This window comes from Notolepis coatsorum, assembly GCF_963971535.1.
Source record: "Notolepis coatsorum genome assembly, chromosome: 2".
Taxonomy (NCBI): domain Eukaryota; kingdom Metazoa; phylum Chordata; class Actinopteri; order Aulopiformes; family Paralepididae; genus Notolepis; species Notolepis coatsorum.
Genome location: NC_140166.1, coordinates 87579699 through 87607473, shown reverse-complemented (window position 1 = coordinate 87607473; position 27775 = coordinate 87579699). Strand labels below are relative to the sequence as shown.

The 27775-nt window shown below is 42.1% G+C and overlaps 1 protein-coding gene across 1 annotated transcript in view; it reads left to right on the top strand.

The window, feature by feature from the left end:
• tmc3 (transmembrane channel like 3) overlaps nt 1-27775 on the top strand; it is a gene marked incomplete at both ends in the record, with an annotated part of 185268 nt that overhangs the window by 69135 nt on the left and 88358 nt on the right. Inside the window, 4 exons of the mRNA XM_084307555.1 lie at nt 6620-6718; nt 18724-18866; nt 20307-20454; nt 25665-25708. Coding sequence (XP_084163681.1) covers nt 6620-6718; nt 18724-18866; nt 20307-20454; nt 25665-25708 — 434 coding nt within the window. The remainder of the gene's footprint in view (nt 1-6619; nt 6719-18723; nt 18867-20306; nt 20455-25664; nt 25709-27775) is intronic.

The following is a 27775-nucleotide window of genomic DNA, read 5'->3' as shown; positions in this document are numbered from 1 at the left end:
CAGCGGCACAAATAAAACCATATAGGACATTGTTTTTGTTGCCGAGGAGATAGAAAAGGACAAGTAATTTATGTTTGTCTGACATGTGGACAGAGGCAATTTCCCTAGCCAGGAGTCAGCCATCAGTCATCCACCATCCTCAACCTCATCCCATTTTATCTTTAGTTCCTTCTTTCTATTAGTTTAAGATAACCTCATGGCCTCTGTTGTTGAACAGTATCATTTAACACATTCAGCGCCAGGGATTAGTCGGTCCTTGTGGCTAACGTGCCACATTTCCATAACATATTTCCACTGTGCGTCACTATGTTTGGAGAGCTATATCTATATTCTATATTATAGCTATGGAGACAATACTATAGTAATTTGATAGTGACTTTCTTCTGTAGAACATTAAAAAAATAGATAATTTTTTCATGCATACTTTCGTGCGTTATCCCGTGGTGAATATAAGTATAGTTTAGGAGTGATCCGGGATAATTCCTGAAACGCTGAGTTATAGGGCGCTACGTATATTCTACTATAGCCTAAGCGTTGGCATTTCTTGCCTGGACACGCTACTATTTCCAAATCAAATGTATATAATAGGTATTATGTTTCATCATGAATGCTTTTTTTTATGCTTTGATGGCCAGTAACGGCATTCGTGTTGAACACTACAGAAGCTGATCAGCTGGATCGATATCAAAACATTGTTGGATCAAGCTGAAATTGATGTCAGATAGTCCTTACCTTTGGTCGGGGGTATTCCAAAAAGAATATTCCAATTGTCTGATCGCGATTTCCAGTATTGGTGTTTTCATCTAGTCCTGGACATAATTTGGCACAATTTATGGATCGAGTGTGCCAGATGCGCTTCGAAGTGGTCGGATGAAGCGATTTACTCGGCTCTGTCTAAATATAGCCAGGCATGCATTCTTCATGGGACGGGGTTGCACTCTGTGTAACCCCAGATAAGTACTCGCTATTTACATATCAATAGCGCCGGTCGTCAGGTGTGTTAAATACGTTCTCAGATACATTCACACCTAACTTGTTGTGAATGACATGTGTTACATTCCATTCGTAGAGGCCTGTCTCAAACCCTGCCCCTTTTCTTGATCCTCCAATCACAGCTGTCGCTTACCTCTGACTTCCTCGTACAAACTTTGTTTGTACGAGGAAGTCAGAGGTAAGCGACAGCTGTGATTGGAGGATCAAGAAAAGAGGGCAGGGTTTTGAGACAGGTCCATTAGGCACTGTCTTTAGTCTGTGCTCAAGCGAGGGGACATTAAATGCGCATTCGCGGGAGCGCGCGCACGTGCCAGGAGCGCACGTGCACGTGGCACCATTAGGTGCGTGCAACCCCAGATGATTTCAATAACGCACCACTGAATATAGCGCCCGGAGACATTTGAGTGTAACACAGGGTTAGATATAAGGTTTCAAAGGGTGGGCATCACTGCCATCTGGCAGGATGCGGCCGGTATTGCACTTTGGCGATCTCAAAATCCTTTCCTATGGCAACACCAAGGTCAGTGGATGAATACCCCTATAGTGCTGGTTTACAGCAACTGCTTAAAATCTGCTCTGTGTATGGTATACAACATGATATCAAATTCAACCCTAAAAAGAGTGTTGTTATGATAGTGAAAACTAAGGAGGACCAGAAGCAAAAGTTTCCCTCCTTCTTGCTGTCTGACTGCGCTCTAGATGTGGTGAAGAGTGTGCGATATTTTGGTCACATAATCACTGATGACATGTGTGATGATGTTGATGTGCAGCGCCAGTGCTGCAAACTGTATGCACAGGCCAATATGCTGGCACGAAAATTTTATATGTGTAGGCCTACAGACAATGTAAGAATAAGCCTGTTCAGAGCCTATTGTACTACTACATTTTATACTGCACACCTATGGTGTAATTATAGCACAGCAAAAAAAAAAAAAAAACTGCAGGTAGCATATAATGATTCATTTAGGATCCTCCTTAACACATTGCCTGCCGAGCATTGTACCCATCTAATGCCCCTCTCTGCCAGCGCTATAAGTCTATGGAGTGGCTCACCTTCTTTGCAGGGCTATAACTTTTTAAATTGTATTGCTATATTGACATTACTATGGCCCATTCAACATCGATTATCTATCATTCAGGATGTGGGAACGTTATACTTTTTCATTCATACATGCATACAAAAATACCTTCTAGAATATAAGTATGTTTTTATCGTTTTCTGCAGTAATTCCTAAAACATGAGTTATAGGCCTAAACACATATATAGATTATCGATTGGCGTGTCTTCCCTAGACACGCTATATTAAAAAATTAAACTGTATATGATCCGTATACGTTATGCTTCATCATGCGTGGAGGAAAGGGGGGGGGGTCATTTATAATTCCTTGATCATCAGTAAATGCTTTATGTAGTATGGGTGGATATATTGATCAGATGGTTTGCAAACAAAGACATGGACAATTGGGTTGAAAATAACGTTAGTGTCCCCTTACCGTGCGCCAATGAGACTGGAGGAGAAAGATCCCAATTATTCGACGTCGATTGCCTAGGTCCTTTTCCGGTTTGTATGTCGCAATAAACGCCGAAATCATATCGATTATTAAGTTTATAAAGCGATCCATTATGTACATTGTGTCTGTCGGGAGCCTTGCAACGATATGTGATGGCCGGATGAATTTAATCGACGCACAGCAGCCATATCCTGTAAGCGAGTGTAACTCGCCTGACCATCCACCAGGCGGCGGTATTGAGCCGTCGTTGCCTTCACCTTTAGGGTCCAGCTGCAGCGTCGCAGGTGTATATATGAATTATGAATGCCATGGCAAAAAAATGAAATATTGATCTCAATAACGCTGTACAGCGAGGTCTGGCGGTCAAAGCATGGCGGGCAATAACGCTTTAAAGCGTTAAGCTCCCAAGACGGACTAGTGCAAGCCATTTGTTTGTGACTACAAATGTCCCCACCTTCCATGCTCTGCTGAGGAACCTTATGTTTAAATTTATGTCGTTTATTAGAGTAGAAAAACAAGATAATAGGTGCCATTAGTGATGTAAAACAAAGTGATACAAGGTACTCCTCTGATTTGTGGAAACATGGGAACGGATGCCTTTATGTATTTTAATGTATTTTTATCTATGTTGTTGGCCTTATTTCTTTTGTTATTGTATTATTGTTGTTGTTTTGTATATGTGTAATATGGACCTTGAGTCTGAAATAAAGTCTTCATCTTCAATAATGAATAAAAATATCGAATAAAAGAAAAAAATTACCAAAACCCGAGATATCTCGGGTCTGGCGTCCAACGCATGGCGAGTTAACACGATTTATCTCGGGGCTTGGCACCGAATGTGTTAATATCACATGTTATTATTATTCATATTGTGATTATTATTATTATTGTTGTTGTTGTTATTATTATTATTATTATTATTATTATTATTATGCAATACAAACAATTGGGGTATTTCAGATTTTTTTAGTGCAGTACAGAGAGAGAGAGAGAGAGAGAGAGAGAGAGAGAGAGAGAGAGAGAGAGAGAGAGAGAGATAGATAGATAGATAGATAGATAGATAGATAAATAGAGAGTGAGTGAGAGGTAGTAGAGCAGTAAAGAGAGAGAGAGAGAGAGAAAGAGAGAGAGAGAGACAGAGAGAGAGAGAGAGAGAGAAAGAGGATGACATACTGTATAGGTAAGGTCAAGGACTGGATTTGAACCCAGGACATTACAATCATGTGTTTTGTGCCTCAGCATGATGAGCCACCAGGACGTCCCATCATACATTTTGTGTCAAGATTTATGTTTTTTCCCTCCTCTGTTCTTTATTGTGAGGAAATTGTTTCACTCAATAAAATCTCTGGACGTACAGTATATCCATTTAGGAGGAAACATTGTTATTTGCGCAATATTTCCAAGGTAGAGATAATTATGATATTTTCTATGTTATAAGCAAACATCTCAAGGTAAAGTAGCTAATAACTTTAAAAGGATTCCTTTGTGTGTTTTGCTTTTCACGTAAGCAATTGTTTTATAAGAGTTTGTCACATTTTGGCGGCTGGGTGGCGCAGCGGTCTAAGCGCTCGTCACCAACGTGCAAGACACCGGTATCGAATCCGGCTGTCAGCGTTGCCTCCGGCTTGGGCCGGCCGTCATACTGACTCAATTGGCAGAGTCAGCGGGAGGGGAGTCGATGGGTGGTAATCTGGTTGTTGTAAACAGCGACTCCTACAGGTCGGTCAGGGCGCCTGCACAGCAAGGCAATGGCGAGGGTAGTGTGAGCCTCCCACACGTTACACCTCGCCAAAGAGTCTGCGCTGGCAGGTGAAAAGAAGTGGCTGGCTGACTCCGCATGTATCGGAGGGGACATGCGATAGATTCTTCAACCCTCCCTACGACCGACCAGTGGGGGGCACATGTGAGCAACGATCAAGACGGGGGAAGGGGGAATCGGCACGACTAAATTGGGATGGGAGAAAAACAGAAAAAGAAGGAGAAAAAGTGGATACAAAAAAAAAGAGTTTGTCACATTTTCAACATGCTGGAAATTTCTTGGAATGAAACTCATGACAGTACTGTATATATCATTGTCAATAATTTGACCTCCTATACCTCCTTGCTCTACTTGATCTTGAATGTAGTTTATCTTGCTTGTGTAAACAATTAAGTACTTTTTCCATAGGCTGTTGATTTGTATGCTACCTTTACTTCTAGCTACTTATTCCCAGGCTTCTTACTGGACAATGTCCACACGCCCTCAGCCTATTCTTTAATTGGAGCCGAAGAGTGCTGCCGAGTGCTTCCGCGTTTTCCCTGATTGGCTGCGACACGCCCCGCGGCAGCGCGGCAGCCGCAGAGCGGCAGAGCTTGCGGCATTATGTAGCGCTAATCCCCCAAGTTTTTCCATCGACGCTTAGCTCAACTGGTACGCCACCGTGCTGTGGAGCCTGCGGTGCGGTTGGTCACAAGTTTGAATCACTTCAAAATATTTTTTTTTCTTTTTTACTCATCTCTCGCTATAAACGTGCATTCTTCCGCTGGTTAAGTTTAGGCATTCTTTCGGAGTTGGTTAAGGTTAGGGTTAAGTTAAGGTTAGGGTTAAGGTTAGGCATTATTTCGGAGTTGGTTAAGGTTAGGGTTAAGTTAAGGTTAGGGAGGGTTAAGGTTAGGCATTATTTCGGAGTTGGTTAAGGTTAGGGTTAAGTTACGGTTAGGGTTAAGGTTAGACATTCTTTCGGAGTTGGTTAAGGTTAGGGTTAAGGTTAGGCATTATTTCGGAGTTGGTTAAGGTTAGGGTTTGTCACAGAGAATGCCTGTCTGTCTTTCTTGACGTGGAGGATGCAGCCTATTTCCGCACTGCCGCTCTCTCGCGCTGCCGCGGTCACATGGGCGTCATGGCCAATCAGAGAAACGCGACGCACTCTTCGGCTGTGATAAATATAGACGCTTCTCCTCAGTCAAAAGCCGGCACTAGGCTTTGTGGGGCCCAATGCAAAAAAGCATTTGGGGGCCCTTGCATTTTTACCCTAAATCAGATCTCCACATGTGAGAGGTACAGCTGTTTTGCCCTTTTGCCATTCTGGTTGAAATTATGTTTGACATGATTGATGATGATGATTGATGTTTGGAGGGGCCCTCTGATTGGTGGGTTTAAATTTGGTTTGAGATGATGATTGATGTTTCGTGGGTCCCTCTAAGCTATCTGACCTCTCTACATGCAATTAAATTGTGAGTATGAGGGATTAAATAACTCCACTAGTAAGTCATACTGCTAAGAATTTGAGCTCATCTCATTGTTTCTCACTCTGGATTTAAAGCAATAGTGTGTAATTGTGGCACCTGCTTGGTGCGAGTGGTACTGTCTCTCTGTCGCATCTGTGTGCTTTTCCTTCTTTTGCATGACTTTCTAAAAAGCGAATTCTTGGATATTTGTTTTCCATTGGTGTCAAAAACACCCCACATTCTGTTGCACGAAGGAACCATCGCATCTCGTTCATTCTCTGCATATGTCTGGTATCACGAGAAGGCCAGACCGAGCCGGTCACGCCATTTCAGGCTAGAGCAGCGAAAGTAAATGGTCTTGAAGCACCGGTGGTCTCAGTTTGTTCTGTCCACGCTCCAGAACTTAATAGATTCATAGAAAAATTACACATTGTTACTTTAACACTTTGATTGCCGTTCACGTAGAGCTACGTTTCTGTCACGGTATTTATTTTATTATCTATTGCCATTCATAATTCAGTGGGGCACCTTGTGCATACTGTTCTGAGTGTGTCTGAGCTGGCAGACGGTATTATACCGCCCTCTAACGCCTTCCGGCATTATTGCAGGAAGATCCGATAATCAGGCGAAAAATGACAACGTGTTTATTGAATTACACGAAAACTGTGTTTTCGTGTATTTTCCCTGGAATTGCTCAGAAGCGGCCGGACTATGTTCATATTCAAAACGGTTGAAAACGGAAATGTACGGATGAAAAAATAATAGGTCACTTCCCGGAAGTGGTGTGGCACTCAATGTGTTAAGCACATCTACTAAATGTCTACTAAAGTGTTGATGTAAATGATTGGTTTGACTGATAGCTGGTCAGTTTGGTGATGATGTGTATTGGTGTCTGTCTGCCCTGTAGCTGCTGGCGGGAGCTGCGTTCGGGACGACCCGCAGTAAGACCATCCCTAAGGAGCATCTGTCGTCTGCACAAGACCTGGACACCATCTGGTCTCTCGGGGCAAGCCTCTTCTGTTACTATTCTGTTAACGATGCATTCCGCACTATTTGCAGCCTGCCTCTGAGCAAGGCATTTTATTCGAATCAATCAACCAACCAACCAATCAATCAATCAATCAATCAATTGATCAATAAATCAATCATCTTTTTAGTTTGATCTATAATAGTATAATGTTTTTTTTTTTTTTTTACATACAATGGTCCTCATTCTCAAACGGACATACGTAAAACTTACCAAGGAATCCCTTCGTAACTCGATTTACGTACTTATTCGGCATTCTCGAACGGCTTTGTATTGTAAATTCTTTGTAGGATTTACGTAGGATTTACGTACTCGAAAAAAGGCAGTCGTAAATCGGACAGACCGGTGTGTGCCTGTGGTTTCAACAGCTTTCTCTGGGACAAGTCATTGGGGATTGCCGATACTACAGACTAATCCGTGGAATTAAATAATTATAATGATAATTAATATGACAATACGTCTATCATTAATAATTACGTTTTGCATTTATAGTCCTGACTCAATGCGAAATTAATCGTTCCAGCAGTAGGCTTCTATTATTCTAATGACTTGTTTTATTAGGTATTATAGTAGTCCTACTGTAGAACATGACATAATTTAGTAATGTCAATACTGAACGACTGCGCGATTGGCTCTTGACATGGCTCTACAGACATCCGTGGAATTAAATAATTATAATGATAATAAATACGACTGTCTCGATGTATTGGCGTGCACCCGCGTTTGGAAGAGCCTTCTTTGGGACAAGTCCTTGGGGATTGCCATCACTTCAATACGACATATATCCGTGGAATTAAATAATTATAATGATAATAAATACGACTGTCTCGATGTATTGGCATGCACCCGAGTTTGGAAGAGCCTTCTTTGTCATTAAATAATTATAATGATAATAAATGACACAATTTGTATCATTAACAATCACATTCTATATAGTCATGACTCAATGAACCATGAACGCATCAACTTCAAAACACTACTCCTGACCTTCAAAGCCCTCCATAGCCTGCCCCCCCCCCTACCTGACTGATCTCCTTCTTCCTTACCACTTAAGACAAACTCTAACCTTAACCGACTTCGAACGAGCGCCTAAGCCTAACCAGTGTAGAAACTTGCGGTCCCACGATTGGGCGTACATGTCACATGACCAGAAATGACACTGGCCAATCAGATTCGCAAATCGCCGAACTCTGTTGTAGGAAAAAACAGGCGTCCCGTCATCCAAGCTCAAAAACATCTCTCAGACCATCAGAGACTCCCCCACACTCTCCACCTTCAAATCAAAACCCACCTGTTCGCCCTAGCCTTCAACCTTCCTGTTTTGATCTTTTTTACTGTGGCCTTATGTTTTCTGTGTATCATGCTTTCCCTGTTTCCCCGTCGTCTTATGTTCCTTTTGTTTCTTTGTTTTCTCTGTTCTTCCCACCTAATGTCAGCGACTTCGGGTTCCTGAGAAGCGCTTTACAAATACAAATAATAATAATAATAATAATTATTATTATTATTATTATTATTATTATTATTATTATTATTATTATTATTATTATTATTATTATTATTATTATTATTATTATTATTATTATTATTATTATTATTATTATTATTATTATTATTATTATTATTATTATTATTATTATTATTATTATTATTATTATTATTATTATTATTATTATTATTATTATTATTATTATTTATGTCAGAAAATTAATAAATAAGAACTAACCCCCGATCGCTTTGGATATAGCTATAGTGGAATAGACTATTAATATTCCATATAGCCTACTGTCTTGTTCTTATGATATTATTTATTGTTGGCTTTATTTATTTCTTACATTGCTTGCGCACATCTAAGAGCCAGTAGAAATGGTTTGATTGTATATTACTGTTGCACTTTACTGTTACATTTGCACTCTGGTTGGATATTGTATTGTATCTATCTGTATGTCGGGTGTATGTCATATATGTTATGATGAATTGAAAATGAGGGACCCTGATGTAAACAAGACGAAAGTCTTTCTCTGGTCTGCATCCCCGTAACAATTGTATGTATTGAGCTGTACTGTACTGTACCCATTCTGCAATCTGTTAATAAAGTTTTCAATCAATCAATCAATCAATCAATCAATCAATCAATCAATCAATCAATCAATTGTACTTGTGCTGTAAAATGACAATATATTTGAATCTAATCTAATCTCATTTTGAGATCAGTCGCAATCGTTTCCACGCTACCTGTAGAATGGATCAGCATGGTGGATGGCAATACCAAACCTCTGTTGTTTTGCACACGCCTCATTCGCCTTATAAGGAGCTGGCGGGGCATGTATGCAATTGAAATGAACAAGAACGCGCATTTCAGTTTAAGAATGAAGATTTTGGCGGGTTATGGAGACCGTTTCACGCATTCAGGAATCCGGAGGAGGATTTCCATAAATCTGTTGGTATAACATTTGTACCAATTAAGATATTTACCAAGGCACTTATGAACACGTTCGAGAATGAGGACCAATGTATTTAATTAGTAATCCATTACAATAGATAATTTATTAGTAATCCATTACAATAGATTTTATCCTGGTTTTATATTGTCAAATTCCTCACAAATGAACAGACCTAAACACAAGCTGTCAATCAGGACCCGGACACCATCTGGTTTCTCTCTCTCTCTCTCTCTCTCTCTCTCTCTCTCTCTCTCTCTCTCTCTCTCTCTCTCTCTCTCTCTCTCTCTCTCTCTCTCTCTCTCTCTCTCTCTCTCTCTCTCTCTCTCTCTCTCTCTTATTGTTATGTCAATAGTCAATACTACATTACACAGAGAGACAGATACAATGCAGCATTATTTAAACATCACCTTGCTTCCTCCTTGACCTCTGTTGCAAGGCCACTTCCTCTGCATACTGTATTACACTCAAAGAATAGAATGGATCATTACCTAAACTCATTAGCCTAAAAAGATTACATGGCGCATACGTCTACTTGTCACCATTAATCCACTGAATCAAATATATCTATTGCAAAAAATAATTTATTGAATCACTGCATCGCTGCTTCGAAACATTTCATTGGTAGCAGTTAAACGTTCCAAAATGTCTAGTCAGTTAAATGCTACAAAGCATCTAGTCAGTTAAACGTTCCAAAGCATCTAGTCAGTTAAACATTCCAATGCTTCTAGTCAGTTAAACGTTCCAAAGCATCTAGTCAGTTAAACATTCCAAAGCTTCTAGTCAGTTAAACGTTCCAAAGCGTCTAGTCAGTCAGTTCAATGCTCCAAAGCATCTAGTCAGTTAAACGTTCCAAAGCGTCTAGTCAGTTAAATGCTCCAAAGCATCTAGTCAGTTAAACGTTCCAAAGCATCTAGTCAGTTAAACGTTCCAAAGCATCTAGTCAGTTAAACGTTCCAAAGCATCTAGTCAGTTCTGTTTCATGCTAGCTTCCGCTCAGCGTCATATTGCATATATCTCGCTTCAGCGTATATACACTGAATAATTTCAAAATGTACCTTTACATACCAACATCCGTCTGACCACACCCCCATCTGCTGCCTATATAAGCAGGGGTGGGGCCACACACTCATCTCCTTCTCAAATTTCATCCACAAGATAGTGCCTGTATACCAATCACTTGGCGAGGATAAGAAAGTATTAGCTGGAGAAAGGAAAACAGAAGAACAAGGAGATACGTTGACATTATATCTTTATTTTCTCTCTCACTATTTTCGAGAAAATACGGCGATATTGTCTTCGTCACTGGAGTGTCTGGAAGATGATGATCATTCTGACCTCCACCGGCTTTTTCGTATTAGGGGCTTGCGCCGCTGCTATACTCCCCAGCTGGACTGTGGGAGGCACTGGCTGTTGTGAGAACTGGGTGCTTCCGTGTTGGGTAAGTACTGTTTTGCTTGCGAGCGCTAGTTGTCTGTTAACGCTTGGGGGTTAGCTGACAATTTTACGAAAGCCGACCCCGGACTAGTAGGGCGGGCCATACTTTTTTTTTTTTGGAAAATCAATCGAGTGGGGTGTCTAAAATATGTGTTTTTTTGTGGGGAATTCAAATATGGGATTATTTTTCTAATCGGATAACTCCTACCTACATTGTTTTGGATTTCAAAATGGCCGATTTGACCATGGATGCCAACATGAATCTGAAGGAAATCCTAACATGCAAGGTGTCTAAATGATGTGTTTCTTAATGGGGAATTCAAATATGAGTTCATTTTTGGGATAGGATAACTCTAACCTACATCATTTTGGATTTCAAAATGGCCGATTTTACCATTTTTCACCCCTTGGCCATACATGGATGCCAACATGAATCTGAAGGAAATCCTAACATGCAAGGTGTCTAAATGATGTGTTTCTTAATGGGGAATTCAAATATGAGGTCATTTTTGGGATAGGATAAATATAACCTGCATAATTTTGGATTTCAAAATGGCTGATTTTACCATTTGAACCCATTGGTATTGTATTACAAAATTGCAAAGATAAAAAATATATGGGAAATCATTTATAATGACAAAGCCATCAAATTTATTAACAAGTGAACTGTATATAACTGGATACAACTCCAAAGATCAATAATAATAATACTAACAATAATAAATTGTATTTGTAATGCACATAAACACCTAAGTGCTAAATCTCGATCTCCTGACTTCTTGAACTTTGCCAGGTTCCAATATCTTGATTGGACTCATTCTTGGATGGCAAGATCTCCTACTGTACTGCTTTAGCCACCAACCTACAAACACAAACTTAAAGTCAACGTCAGCCATAAATAGGTGAGCTCTTTCCAGAACTACTCAGCAGAAACCTCTGTAACCATTTTAACAAACGTCTCAATGTATTGAGAAAATCCATGGGGCTCCATCAATCCTCTATCTTCTTAAAACATTGGAAAGGCAGGGGATGGAAAAGAAGGCAGAGAAAAGGAGAAGGGGCAAAGAAGAAAGCTTTGCAGCAGCAGACAAGGTTGCCAGGAAGGATGTTGAGAGCTTCCTTACAGTCCCTGACGTTGAGCTCATTCCTGAAACTGACCCTGCAGCTTCAGCAAAGCTACGGAAAAATTATGATGAGATTCCAAACATCGCCCTTGCTAGTGTAAGGTATGGCATAGGTCTAAGGCCAACTGCAGCTATATCAACTGCAGCTCTGATTGATGCAGGACTCATCTTAGAAGATGACACAAGTAAAGTGATTGATAAGAACAAGGTTAAGAGAGCACAAGAAAAGTTGATGCAAGAGCTGGGGGAAGAGTTTGAGGAGAAGTGCAGGGAGGAGGGGGGGATCTCCTGTATCCTCTTTGATGGGCGGATTGACATGACCAATGTGATGATGGAAGCTGAGGGCAGTGACCAATCTTTTCCTGCAAAGATCAAGGAAGAACACTATAGTGTTGCTAGTGAGCCTGGCAGCAACTATCTGTTCCACTTTACACCAGAGAAAGCAACTAAAGAGGAGTCCCATGCAGAGAAGATTGCTAAGGTCCTGTTTGCCTGGCTGAAAGAGAGAGGTTCTGATAAGACCTTGTGCCAACTGTGAGAAGATCTGCTTGGTATGCCCACAGTGAAGCCATCCTCCAAACACTGCTGTGCTCTGAGGATCAAAAAGAGAGAATTGAGGGGGTGGAGAGAATCCTGGCCATCAGGGGAGAGGGGGATCCAGACACTCAGCTGGGAGACTCCTGTGTCATGATCAGAAGAACACCTCACATCAATAGTGACGCTTCCAGCATTGGTGGCTTAATCAGCTGGTCAGAAGATTTGTCAGAGCCACCTCTCACCTGCTCCTCCGAGGTGAAGAACTTAATCAACACCCCCATGGAGGTTCTCGACTGGCCTTGCTACACACAAAGCATCGAGAGGGTTGTTAAAATGGTGACTGAGGCCTCTGCTAAGTACTTTTCACAAGAAAAAAGGGATGGAGGGATCAGGGCTCAGGAGACCAGCAGGAGGCTGATGTCCAAGAATGAATCCAAGCAGGACTTGTGCAACCTGATCAAATTTAAGAAGATAGAGGATTGATGGAGCCCCATGGATTTTCTCAATACATTGAGACGTTTGTTAAAATGGTTACAGAGGTTTCTGCTGAGTAGTTCTGGAAAGAGCTCACCTATTTATGGCTGACGTTGACTTTAAGTTTGTGTTTGTAGGTTGGTGGCTAAAGCAGTACAGTAGGAGATCTTGCCATCCAAGAATGAGTCCAATCAAGATATTGGAACCTGGCAAAGTTCAAGAAGTCAGGAGATCGAGATTTAGCACTTAGGTGTTTGTGTGCATTACAAATACAATTAATTATTGTTAGTATTATTATTATTGATCTTTGGAGTTGTATCCAGTTATATACAGTTCACTTGTTAATACATTTGATGGCTTTGTCATTATAAATGATTTCTCATATATTTTTTATCTTTGCAATTTTGTAATACAATACCAATGGGTTCAAATGGTAAAATCAGCCATTTTGAAATCCAAAATTATGCAGGTTATATTTATCCTATCCCAAAAATGACCTCATATTTGAATTCCCCATTAAGAAACACATCATTTAGACACCTTGCATGTTAGGATTTCCTTCAGATTCATGTTGGCATCCATGTATGGCCAAGGGGTGAAAAATGGTAAAATCGGCCATTTTGAAATCCAAAATGATGTAGGTTAGAGTTATCCTATCCCAAAAATGAACTCATATTTGAATTCCCCATTAAGAAACACATCATTTAGACACTTTGCATGTTAGGATTTCCTTCAGATTCATGTTGGCATCCATGTATGGCCAAGGGGTGAAAAATGGTCAAATCGGCCATTTTGAAATCCAAAACAATGTAGGTAGGAGTTATCCGATTAGAAAAATAATCCCATATTTGAATTCCCCACAAAAAAACACATATTTTAGACACCCCACTCGGTTGATTTTCCAAAAAAAAAAAAGTATGGCCCGCCCTACCGGACTAGGGTCCTCTGTTCGGCTTCTTAAGCGGCGGACGGAGGATCTTGGTCTGACGCCCATGATGGTCAACCTAGTGGGCCGCGACCGAGACCTGGTTAAAACCCGGGATTCTCTGGACGAGCGGATGCTTCTCTGTCCCGTGCAGGCCCCATCTTTCACATGAATGTGGAAGTACACCCTAACGAGGAAATGTGGGCATGGAGCTTCGTTATCGGAAGATCCATGCTCAAGTCGGCTGCAGCCCGGATGTGATTTGTGCCGGCTCCGCTGTATGTCTGGTAAATCACAGTTGAAAACTGTGTTGACATTTCTTTTTCTCTTCCCTCTTAGGATGGGGAGGGACTCAGGCGGCGGCCTGTCTGAAGTGTGGCTTATTATGTCGTTGTGTACAGTTCAGGTGATAGCTGCTTAGCTGGCGTGCTAGTTTGTGGCCTACTGTGTTAGCCAGTCAGCTGTTAGCTGCGGCGCTAGCTCGTTGTGTTCACTAGGCTAGTAAACATTAGCTTGTTGCTATCAGTCGGACGGCTGTTAGCTTAATGCTACACTGTTGAAACGTTACTGTGACTATAACATGCCTTAAACACTCTGACTACGACGTCATCTTTGACAGAGAATGTTAGTCGACCCTACACCCGGGTGCCAGTGCCAGCGAGGACTTCGTCAACATGGAGAACGGCGGCTGGGTGGCGTAGCGGACATATCCTCGTCACCAACGCAGGAGATGCTGGGTTCAACTCGGTGTCCCGTTAACCAGTGTTGCTGTTCTCTCGGCCTGCGCTCAGGGTGAAGGTAGGAGTCCTGACCGGACTTTAAACACTTCTTCTTTTCTTCCCTTCTAAATGTTTTGTAATAACGATGTTTCCAAAACATGTGTTGCTGCAATACATTGAGGATACGACACGTGTTGTGTGTGAATTGTCTTGTCACTGGTATAGCTTCTATCTCCATAGTGAATCGGCGTTGTTTTTTACATGTGTAAAAATGAACTGGTTGGTTGTGATGAGAACATGTGTGTTCATGTAACGTTGTAACGTGGGTGAACTCACAACTAAGAGGGTTAGTAATAACCTGTGAAGCTATGCTTAGTGACATGTGATTGAGGAATGAATCCTTTTCTCAGCCTGTGATGACAATGAACAGCATGTTCACATATTAACAGGGGTACCTGTTCAACCTGGTCATATCAAGGGTAAGGTAGGAGGGGTGACCCCCCCGGTTTCCCTGGGGCTTCCCCCCTCCTCTCAGACATGTTTGTTTACAATATATTGTGTCACTGTGTTTGTGGGGATACGATGTAACCCTCAGCTTAAGCTGCTGGGGTTGTGCTTCCGCTTGAGAAACGATTATTTTCCTAGGGAAAAGGTTGTTTGGTCACTATCATGTGTGCTTAGCAAGGCCTGTGGCCAATACGTAATCAAGGACTTATGTCTTTCTCGTGATGAAAAACGGCGTTCCTCTGTAGTAAGAGTGTACTTTTGCCATTTTTTGTTGTGATGAAGGGTTGTGTGTGTCGTTGAGATCTACTACTGGGTTAGGTTTTGGCCGACAGAAGCACATGTGTAAGTCTGGTACCGGGGCTCTTAAAGGGGCCCTCTCTGTTCTGTGTTTTTTCCTTAGTACAAATCAGATAGCAGGTTAGCACATGAGCTATGTGAAGCTGTTAAATGCTTCATGTAGCATGCTATGACTGGGTCATGGCTCTACTTTGTCATTACATCGTCTCAGGGGTGAGGGGTCATAAAGGGGTAAACTGGTAAACCTTTCCTCCCCTTTTCTGATTGGTCAGGGGTTAAAACCCCCTGTCCTTCAGGGTTCCTGTCACGTTGCTGTTTCGGCACGTTACAGGGTAGGGGGGGGGGGGGGAGTTTCCTGGTCCCACGCACTGAAAGATTGGGCGTGTGCACCGCGGAAATTCCCCCGCCATAGAGTACGTCACTGAGCGTGTTTCTATTGGTAAGACTTCCGTGAGTTGTTCAGGTTCCATGTTATGGATCTGTTTCAGGGAGTTGTCAGAGCCTCCTCCTCACGAAGCTCCTCCTCAGGGAGAAGTGCCTTCTGTGAGTTCGGACCCTCCTTCCCAGTGAGGGAGCCTCCTCAGAGTTTCAGAGCCTCCTCCTCAGATTGTCAAGGTGAGTAGAACTTCAAAAAGGAGTTCTGCTCTATTGTATGTGTATTCGATTCAATTCGATTATTGAGTGTGTATTGGTTCAGAGCCTCCTCCTCGGAGAGTCCTAACCCAAGTGTTACATAGCTCAATGTTGCAATATTTCTTTTCAATCTATACAGCTCACGTGGGAAGTCTCTCTGGGGGTTCCCCGTCCTCTCCTTTTTGGAGTAGGTGGACAGGGTATTGTTTAGGGTTTCCCTGACTCCTCGCCTTACAGGTCTGTTGAGTCATGGGTTTCCCCCCGTCATAGGGGTACGTCGCTCACCGTCCCCTCTTATGAAGTGTGGTTGACAGGGTGGTGTTTCCCTCAGCCGCGTCGCATGGGACCCATGTCCGTATTATTTTTTCTGAAAAATGTAAAATTTTAAAAGCGGCTTATTGTCGTTCCCCAGGCGGCTTGGAGGAACGGTATCTGGTGTCTCGTTAGACTATCCATTGATGTGTTTTGGGTCTCGACGTGTACTTAGTGCTGGCTCTGGGTGTTTCTGATAGGAATCACGCATGAGGCTGGTGTGCCTTGGTTGCTCGTTATTAAAACGGCGTTTTTATAGGGCAACTGGGATGGAGTTTTTCTCTTCCGAGCGCCAGTTTACTAGGTTTGTCTCGACGAATTCTCGTTCATATCTGGGGGATGTTAACGGAATAGATCAAAGCATAGGTAGAGGGGTCTCACGCCCTTGGGGTGGGCCACTGAGCGCGGTACGAATAGGACCGTCTGGGTGGCGCCCTCTATAATATTTTAGATCGACACGCGTACCTACCCCCTCTCCTGGAGTGGGGATGTCGGCGTGATTAGGGCACGGGACTGGTTATGGTCACGCTGGTCCAGGTCAGTTAACCCGTTGTCCGCCGGGGACGCAGATCTTCTGTTCTGGTACCCTGAGGGACTTGTGCTTTTTTCAGGGGGAAAAATGCTGGGTCGGCCCGGATGTCACAGGGTTGGGCGTTTGGAGACACTGTTGTTTGGTACATGTTGTACCTTGTGCTGTCATGAAGGGGCTTGGTTCTCCATTCTTTTCGCCCCTCTCTTCTCCCGCTTACGCATGGCTGAGAGGGGGCTGTTGAGGTGGTCTTTATAGAACTCCTCTGGCATCCCTGTGTGCTTCCCGGTCCGCCGGGCCCGGTCCGAAGTTGTTTTCGTCAACCCGTAGGCCTGTGATAACCCCTTTTTGAAAACTGAAACACTTACTGCGGTATAGCCAGTGTATACCCGCAGGTGTGTTTTGGAGTTTTTTCCTGACGGGTTATAGGAACAACCACCGCATGTGGAACCAAGAGGGTGGTTGATTCCCTGGTGTGTTGGATCGGAGTCAACTCCCGGGTTACCCGGTTGAGAGTGCCCCTGCACATTCATGACGTCTGCCAATCGTGTCAGCCTTCTCTGTCGCGGCAGCATTATGTAGCAGTAATCCCCCCTTTTTTAACATCGACAACTAGCTCAATTCGGCTCGGTCCGAATACGCTGGCGATGTGGGGGGCGGTGTCACTAGTGACCGCCTGGTGAGGTCTTGATGCTGTGGCGTCATTGGCCTCTCCGGGCCCCCTTTTTCCGGGGGGATCCAGTCCCTTCTGGGTCTGGGTCTTCCTTCACGCTCCGCTGCTACGGCCTTGCCACGGGGTTGAGTTTGCTCTTGACCCCGTGATTTTGGGGGCGGTAACGAGGTTTGTTCCTTCCGTTCGTTCCCTGGTGGCATGCGGGTTGTGCGTGTGCGTAGTCGTGGGGTCAAGCCACGGTCTGCTCACCCTGTGCGTTGAGTTGCTCGAGTTCCTCTTCGCACGGTCGGATCCGTCTCCCTCCTGTCCTCCAATAGGGAGGGTATCCCTCCATTAGGGAGGGTCGGGGGGCTCGGTCCTCCCCGGTTCTGATGGTTGTGGGGGGCCTCAGTGGGGTACATTTGTCGAGCTTCAGCTCCCGCTCAGCTCCCGTTGTGCAGATGACGCTGAGCGGAAGCTAGTACGATATAGAACGATAGGTTATGAATATAACCGTAGTTCTATGAGTACTAGTGACGCTCAGCGTCTAGACGCCACTGCGGCCTTTGATCTTGCCTTGTGGTGAAATTTGAGAAGGAGATGAGTGTGTGGCCCCACCCCTGCTTATGTAGGTAGCAGATGGGGGTGTGGCCAGACGGATGCTGGTATGTAAGGTGCATTTGTGAAGTTTTTATTCAGTGCACGTCACTGGAGTGAGATATGTGCAGATGACGCTGAGCGTCACTAGTACTCATAGAACTACGGTTATATTCATAACCTATCGTTATGCTACAAGCTTGGTACACCAGTCCTTGGTGTTCTTCCATCCTTCTGTTCCCAGGACTTTCACACCGGCCGGGCTCCAAGCCGGAGCCGGTTCCTGAACGTAATCTCAAACCGGCCGGCGCGTTATCACCGGGAATAATTGGTTCGGCCGAATAGATAGCCCGGCCGGTGTGAAAGGCCTAACTGTGACATCATCAAGGGGAAGCAGTTCTGAACAGCTTGTCTAGGCTTGTTACAGTAATCTGAAAACCTTGGCCAAACGGCAAGGACTATCTCATTTCCCCCTAGTGCCTAAATAACATGTCATACATAGACGAGGCAAGACCCATTTTCCATATGTGCCCTTTAAACAGGATAGCATTTATATTATGTTAAGTGTATAATGTACAGCATTTGACATTAACAGCATTGATAATACATAATTTATATAATTTACAGCATTTGACATTAACAGTTTTATACATGATTTATATGATAGCATTTTCATTAACCGTGTGTGTGTGTGTGTGTGTGCTTGCATGCGTGCGTCTGTATGTGTGTGTGTGTGTGTGTGTGTGTGTGTGTGTGTGTGTGTCTGTGTGTGTGTGTGTGTGTTTGTGTCTGTCTCTCCTCAGGGTTATCTCCAGTACTCGGTATTGTTTTATGGTTATTACGGCAGGGTAAGGAAGATCGGTAGTGCCGGTTACCGGCTGCCTCTGGCCTACTTCCTGGTCGGCATGGCTGTGTTCGCCTACAGCTTCATCATCCTGCTGAGAAAGTAATTAAAACAGTATCTTTACACCTCACTGATACTGATGTGATAACAGTTGAGTCGCCTTAAAAAGGAACACACCAACATTATGGGAAATGCACTCTTCTCCAGAGTCAGACAAGAAGATAGAAACCAATTTCCTCTCTGCACATTCAGTAGAGCGCTATCTGGCTGCAAGCTAGCCTAGCTTAGCACAAATTGAATGGAAGCGGATACGGACCACTGCCAGCCAGCCTAGCTTAAAACTCTGGGAGAGGTGTTTTTGGCCAACAGCTAGGCTAGCTGGTCTGTATCCGCTTTCATTCATTTGTGCTGAGCTAGGCTACCGTGTAGCTGGATAGCTTTCTACTGAAAACACAGAGAGGAAATTGGTATCTATCTTCTTGTCTGACTCTGAAGAAGATGGAAAGTTGATTTCCCATACTATTGTAGTGTTCCTTTAACCCTTTCACTGCCACACAACAGCAGGTTACTGTAACCCTTTCACTTTACCGTCGATAGTAAAGGGTTAACCTTCTGTAGTGTGGCAGTGAAAGGGTTAACCTTCTGTAGTGTGGCAGTGAAAGAACCTTCTGTAGTGTGGTAGTGAAAGGGTTACAGTAATATGAATTAAGACCAGCATTCAGGACAGATAGGAATAACTTAATTAATGTCAAGGAAATTACTCTAAGTAATTGATAGATAGATAGATAGATAGATAGATAGATAGATAGATAGATAGATAGATAGATAGATAGATAGATAGATAGATAGATAGATAGATAGATAGATAGATAGATAGATAGATAGATAGATAGATAGATAGATAGATAGATAGATAGATAGATAGATAGATAGATAGATAGATAGATAGATAGATAGATAGATAGATAGATAGATAGATAGATAGATAGATAGATAGATAGATAGATAGATAGATAGATAGATAGATAGATAGATAGATAGATAGATAGATAGATAGATAGATAGATAGATAGATAGATAGATAGATAGATAGATAGATAGATAGATAGATAGATAGATAGATAGATAGATAGATAGATAGATAGATAGATAGATAGATAGATAGATATAATAGCTCTATTAAATTCAATTTTTTAAATACTATTTTACACCATATTGGGTGATGCCTCTACATTAGAATCATAGACATGACATTGTGATAATATATGGACCATATGCTAATACCATATCCTAATGAATGCTTCGTCATATTCGCTGTGTTTCCACCAGAATAAACACACATCATTCATGTTTATTATATATGTATATTAAATAAGTATAAATCATAATAATCGCCACATGCCACAGTTTGCTTTAAACCTGGACCAAGTTTCCCGTCATTGTAACATGTAATAAAGTTAATCAGTTATTCAACATGATAAGATATGATCGTCTGTTATTGAATGGTATGTTTCTATGTGTTCCCTGTTCTGTTTTCTGCAGGATGGCCAAGAACTCTCGCCTGAGTCTGGCCAGCGCCTCCGATGAGAACTTCACGTTCTGCTGGAGAGTGTTCTGTGCCTGGGACTACCTGATCGGGAACCCTGAGGCTGCAGAGAGCAAGGGGGCCGCCATCGTCAACAACATCAGAGTGAGACCCAGACCTGCATGTCGTCTATGTCAGACTCAGACCGGCATGTCGTCTACATCAGACACAGACCTGCATGTCGTCTACATCAGACACAGACCTGCATGTCGTCTACATCAGACACAGACCTGCATGTCGTCTACATCAGACACAGACCTGCATGTCGTCTACATCAGACACAGACCTGCATGTCGTCTACATCAGACACAGACCTGCATGTCGTCTACATCAGCTGTATCTTTACTAGGGGGGGTAACATTATGATAAAACTGAGGAAAACAACAACAAACCCTGTGAGCTTTGTAAATTAATCAACAACCAACTAGGCTGCAGTAAGAAACTGAAAACCAGATCTACAAACATCAACATTAAGACAGACGACACTCTCATCACAGACAAGCTGGATGTGGCCAATCACTTAAACATCTTCTTTACAAACATAGCCACAACACTGGTTAATAAACTACCGTCCCACTCTGGGCATTTTGGTGTAGAACACATCCTAGCCTTCTACAAAAACCTAGGGGTTCGTAAAGATGATTTCAAACTCGAAATGGTAACAACTGATGAGGTGTTAAAAAAAACTGAGCGCCCTCCAACCTAACAAGGCCATGGTCATGCTGGACCTCCAAAAGGCTTTCGACACTGTCAATCACTCGATTCTGATTGATAAGCTAAAAGCATTTGGTTTTGATAGTTCATCAGTGAGCTGGATGCAATCCTACCTGGAGGGGAGAGAACAGATGGTGGAGGTGAACAGTACACTGCCCCCCCCTCACAGTCAGCTGTGGTGTTCCACAAGGAAGCATACTGTCTAGGACCCTTACTGTTCCTAATTTACGCAAATGACATGTCATCAGACTCTGCCCTGCTGGTCTCTGACAGCCGACAGGGACAAGTTGCAGGTTGAAAAAACCCTGAGCTCTGAACCTGCACAGAATCTGCACACCGCTGATAACAAACTATCATTACACCTGGGTAAAACGGAATCCATTCTCTTTGGATCAAATAGCAAACTCAGCAAGGCCAACTCAGTTACAATGGGTGACAATATTGTCACAAGGAAAGATGAAATTACCTACCTGGGTTCCATCCTAGAGGCAAATCTTTCCTGTGACAAAATGGCAACGAATGTAATCAAAAAAGTCAACCAACAAACAAGATTTTTGTACAGGATCTCCTCTCTGGTAAATAAGAATACCTTGAAGACTCTAACAGGAGCACTCATTTAAGGGTTCTACGACTATGCTTGCACCTCATGGTACCAAAGCACCTCAAAGGCCATAAAAACAAGGCCATAAAAACAAGGCTACAAACATCACAAAACAAACTGGTCAGACTACTCCTTGGCCTTACTCCTAAAACCCACCTCACCCCTGCCCATTTTGACAATCTAGGATGGCTTAGAGTAGATGACAGAGTACAGCAACTTCAATGGGCCTGGTCTACAAGATACACTACACCACTAAGATACCCATGTACCTATCGAAATACTTCCTAAAGGTCAGTGAAGTCCACGACCACAACACCAGAGGGACACAAATCACCTTCAACCCAGATTCGGCTCAACAAGGGACTAAACACATTTAGCAATTATGCCACAATAATGTGGAACGCCCTACCCACAGCCATAAAGGAATGTGAATCCCTACCCTCCTTCAAAACCGCTCTCAAAGAGCACCTACGGGTGGCTGCAATTATAAACTGGCCCCGGTAAATGTCAAAATCCCCCCACCCCCACCCAACCAACCCCTTCCAATATACAGTTTCTTCCCCTTCGGATGTATATTTTTTTATGATCTCTTTTTTATACACAGTACCGTATATTTGTATGTCTTGTATGTCATAAATGTCTTGATGAATTGAAAATGGAGGACCCTTATGTAAACAATACAAAAGTATTTTTCTGGTCTTCCTCCTCTTAGCAGTTGTTATTATTGAGCTATACTGTATTGTACCCATTCTGCAATCTGTTAATAAAGTTTTCAATCAATCATGTCGCCTACATCAGATACAGACCTGAATGTTGTCTACAAAGCTTTACTAGGGGGGGGGGGGTAACATTAGAGTGAGATACAGCCCTGCATGTCGTCTACGTCAGATACAGACCTGCATGTCATCTACGTCAGCTGTATCTTTACTAGGGGAAGGGGTTAACAGTACAGACATTTTCTGTCAAGTGTGAGGTCACTCACTCACCCAGTCAGTCACTTAATCACTAACTCACATCTGCATGCACACACGTGCACACACACACACACACACACACACACACACACACACACACACACACACACACACACACACACACACACACACACACACACACACACACACACACACACACAGACACACACACACACACACACACACACACACACACACACACACACACACACACACACACACACACACACACACACACACATGCAAACATCCTCCCATACCCCCCCCCCCCCCCCACCACACAGATCCATACAGTATGTATACATGTGTCTGTCTTTCTTCCTGTCAACTCCTCTTCTAGTCTAATGCAGTTTCCAGTGATACACTGTCTGTTTAATTGAGTGGAGCGCTGAACGGAGGGCTGCTTTATACCATTGTGTTAGCAGTGATTTCAAAACAGGACAACAACAAGGGTTCTCAGTAGCTCTCTGAACAGCAGCCATCCTGTTCAACACTCACAGTCAGCAGAACTGGAAAGGGGTTTTCTCAGATACTAATCTAAAGTACACTCTTCCTCTTACAGATACTAGTCTAAAGTACACTCTTCCTCTTGCAGATACTAGTCTAAAGTACACTCTTCCGCTTACAGATACTAGTCTAAAGTACACTCTTCCTCTTACAGATACTAGTCTAAAGTACACTCTTCCTCTTACAGATACTAGTCTAAAGTACACTCTTCCTTTCTCAGATACTAGTCTAAAGTACACTCTTCCTCTTAAATTAGTCTAAAGTACACTATTCCTCTCACAGATACTAGTCTAAAGTACACTCTTCCTCTTACAGATACTAGTCTAAAGTACACTCTTCCTCTTACAGATACTAGTCTAAAGTACACACTTCCTCCTACAGATACTAGTCTAAAGTACACGCTTCCTTTCTCAGATACTAGTCTAAAGTACACTCTTCCTCTTACAGATACTAGTCTAAAGTACACTCTTCCTCTTAAATTAGTCTAAAGTACACTCTTCCTCCTACAGATACTAGTCTAAAGTACACTCTTCCTCTTACAGATACTAGTCTAAAGTACACTCTTCCTCTTACAGATACTAGTCTAAAGTACACTCTTCCTCTTACAGATACTAGTCTAAAGTACACTCTTCCTCTTACAGATACTAGTCTAAAGTACACTCTTCCTCTTACAGATACTAGTCTAAAGTACACTCTTCCTCTTACAGATACTAGTCTAAAGTACACTCTTCCTCTTACAGATACGAGTCTAAAGTACACTCTTCCTCTTACAGATACTAGTCTAAAGTACACTCTTCTCCTCACATATACTAGTACACTCTTCCCTTCTCATATACTAGTCTAAAGTACAAACTACCTTTCTCATATACTAGTCTAAAGTACACTCTTCACTTCTCAGATACTAGTCTAAAGTACACACTTCCTTTCTCAGATATTAGTTTAAAGTACTCTAAGTCCTTGTAATAATCAGATTTGTGCCATAAATGTGGATCAAAATGTTTTACTTTAGTTTTTGGTAGACCTAAGCCTAAACATAGAAAAATGTTGGTTCTGTAGCCATCAGTAGCATACTGATCACATGACATGTAAAGTACTGATTATACAATGGCATGCACTTTTATTGATTCTGATTGGCTGAAACAGTGAAGTTGCCGGTTGTTATTTAGTATAACACACGTGACCCCAGATCCCTCCCACAACCGAATTACTTAATTTTTTCTGTCTGAATCAATCCGCCATAGATAGAAAAATGGAAGTATGAATAGCTTTTGAACGAATCCTCCAAAAAAGATACTGTCAACTGGAATATGTTAGTTTGTTACATACACATGGATTATGTAATTAATTTGTCATGACTCATTGTGAAACAAAAGAAAAATCGTAAAAAAAAATAATAATAATAATAATTGCAGAAGTTTTTTTTTGTGCCCGAAAAACAACGTTTTTGTGTCAGATTGATTGATTGATTGAAAATTGTATTACCAGATTGCAGAATGGGTACAATACAGTACGGCTCAATACACACAATTGTTAAGGGGATGCAGAGTCAGACCAGAGAAAGACTTTCGTCTTGTTTACATCAGAGTCCCCCATTTTCAATTCATCATAACATATATGACGTACATGACATACAGATAGACAGTACTGCTACATATTGTTTAAGAAGCACAGTGAAGTTACCTAGTAAAATGTTCAATCAATCAATCAATCCAACCGGTTGTTATTTGATTGATTGATTGATTGATAGATTGAAATTTTTATTACCAGATTGCAGAATGGGTACAATACAGTACAGCTCAATACACACAATTGTTAAGGGGATGCAGACCAGAGAAAGACTTTCGTCTTGTTTACATCAGGGTCCCCCATTTTCAATTCATCATAACATATATGACATACATGACATACAGATAGACAGTACTGCTACATCTTGTTTAAGAAGCACAGTAAAGTTACCTAGTAGAATTTTCAATCAATCAATCAATCAATCAATTTCAATCAATCCAACCGGTTGTCATTTTATTGATTGATTGATTGATTGATTGATTGAAAATTGTATTACCAGATTGCAGAATGGGTACAATACAGTACGGCTCAATAATACACACAATTGTTAAGGGGATGCAGACCAGAGAAAGACTTTTGTCTTGTTTACATCAGATTCAATGCATCATAACATATATGACATACATGACATCTGTTGATGGTTTTGTGAATAAATCTCCATTATGCTTCAATTACTGTGTGTTTATTCTATAGCAATAAGGTTGGGTGAATTCGGCCATTGTATAAAAGACATTACACCACTTGTAGTCGTGTGTTATAGGAATTAGATCATGCCTAGGGGGTCTAACGACCCTCCGCTGCGCGTCAGGCCTAACAACCACCCCTAGGCATGATCTAATTCCTATAACACACTCCTGCGTGTGATGTAATGCTTAATCACATGACATGTAAAGTACTGATCACATGACAGTAAAACACATGCATGTGTTTTCTTCTTCTTCTTCTCTCTGCAGGAGGCCATTGTTGAAGAACAGGAGAAGAAAAAGGACACAAGTCTGTAGGTCTCTCTCTCTCCCCATCTCTCTCTCTCCCTGTCTCTATATCTCTCTCACTCACCCCCCCCCCTCTCTCTCTCTCTCTCTCTCTCTCTCTTTCTCTCTCTCTCTCTCTCTCTCTCTCTCTCTCTCTCTCTCTCTCTCTTTTCTCTCTCTCTCTCTCTCTCTCTCTCTCTCTCTCTCTCTCTGCTCTCTCTCTCTCTCTCTCTCTCTCTCTCTCTATCTCTCTCACTCTCTCTCTGTCTCCCTCTCTCTGTCTCTCTCTATCTCACTCTCCCCTTCCTCTTTCTCTCTCTGTCTCTATCTCTCTCACTATCTGTCTGTCTCCCTCTCTCTGTCTCTCTCTATCTCACTCTCCCTCTCTCTCCCCTTCCTCTTTCTCTCTCTGTCTCTCTCTCTATCACTCTCCCTCTCTCTCTCTCTCTCTCACTCTCCCTCTCTCTCTCTCCTTGCTGTGTCTTGATTTTCTTGTTTTGCATGCTGTTAAAAAAAAACATGTTGACAAAACACATCCATCCATGTGATTAGTTAGAGGGAGTACATGATGTTATTTCTGATAATAACAATATTTCATATTGTTACTTCAATGTCTATGTTAAGAATGTACTGGAGGTTCTTGTTTCATGTTCCACACGATGGAAAGGCTCAGCCATACACAACATACCCAGCAGGTTGATTAATTGGGAAACAAACAAACATGCACAGCAATGCAAGAAAGATATTCCACTTGTTTCCACTTGTATAAATCTACATGTGCCTGACATCATCACATACCTCCGTCATCGCACATCAATGCAACTATAATTTCCATATTATTAAATAACAGCTAAAAAGGCCACAAGGACCAGACTTTGCCCTCGTATAGTAACTATTCCCTAAGAGCTACTCATCTTGAGCGCTCACCTGACGTTAAAGACGTCCCTGGACTCTGGGACAGTTTATTAGACAGTAGGAGGCTATTCCACAGCACGGTGCCAGTATGAGGAATGAGCTCCGTGCTTCACTATTAACCCTGGGTTGGTTTCTTACACTTACACTCACCAGCTCTTCTACAGTGGCCATGCTGTGTGGACCAGGGCTGTCTGTGAACCTATATAGCCAGTAGGGCTGCTTGACTATGGCAAAAATCATAATCACGATTATTAAACACGATTCCTCGTTGATTTGAGAACATCATATGACGACGTCTTTCTTCTCAACCAAAGGCTGCCTTTCTGTCGTCTTCTACAAGTTACTGAAGATGTTGTAAAATAACTGGAGAAACATGCTGCGACTCCCACATCGCTGTGAAGGAAGGGTGCACTGCATTTACAACACGAGACAAAATGAGAGCAACACGGCATGCAGCACAATAATAGTTTTCATTCATTCATTTCACAGTCATCATTGAAATTGAAACTTGATTAATGGCTCAGCCCTAATAGTCAGGTGCAGTACGACTAACGATGACATACAAGGACTACACCATCCTTACCTGAACAGACAGAAAACCCACTGCTTGAAATTCCTGTAGTCCAACATGTGTTCTGAGGGGTACAGTTACCATGTACCCAATTATATTGTTTTTATTTTAAATGTTTAAATGTAAAACCACTGTAGATTAAATTACATTAGAATAGATTAGATTACATTAGATTTCATTCGATTACATTCGATTACAATATATTGTCATTATACAGCACAGATACAGTACAATGAAAAGAGGTTTGGCATCTAACCAGAGTGCAAATGTAAGAGTAAAGTGCAAGAGTAATATACAATGTACAGGTGATTAGTACTACTAAGTAATAGTGCTAATCAGATGTACAGTATGTACAGAGTTGTAGTATTATTTTCTACAGTGATACAGGTATAAAGACACTATGGTAGTAAGTCATACTGGCCAGCAGCATAACTAGTAAGAGTAGGTAAGGGATATGTACAGATGATATAGTAATAGTAGATATGTAGTATGTACCATGCAGTGCAGGCATAATCAAAGTGGCAGACTGGCACTCTAGCAGCAATGAATTCACCTGAAAGTGACCTATCCAATGTTGATCGCAGAGAGGATTTAGACACAATTCCGT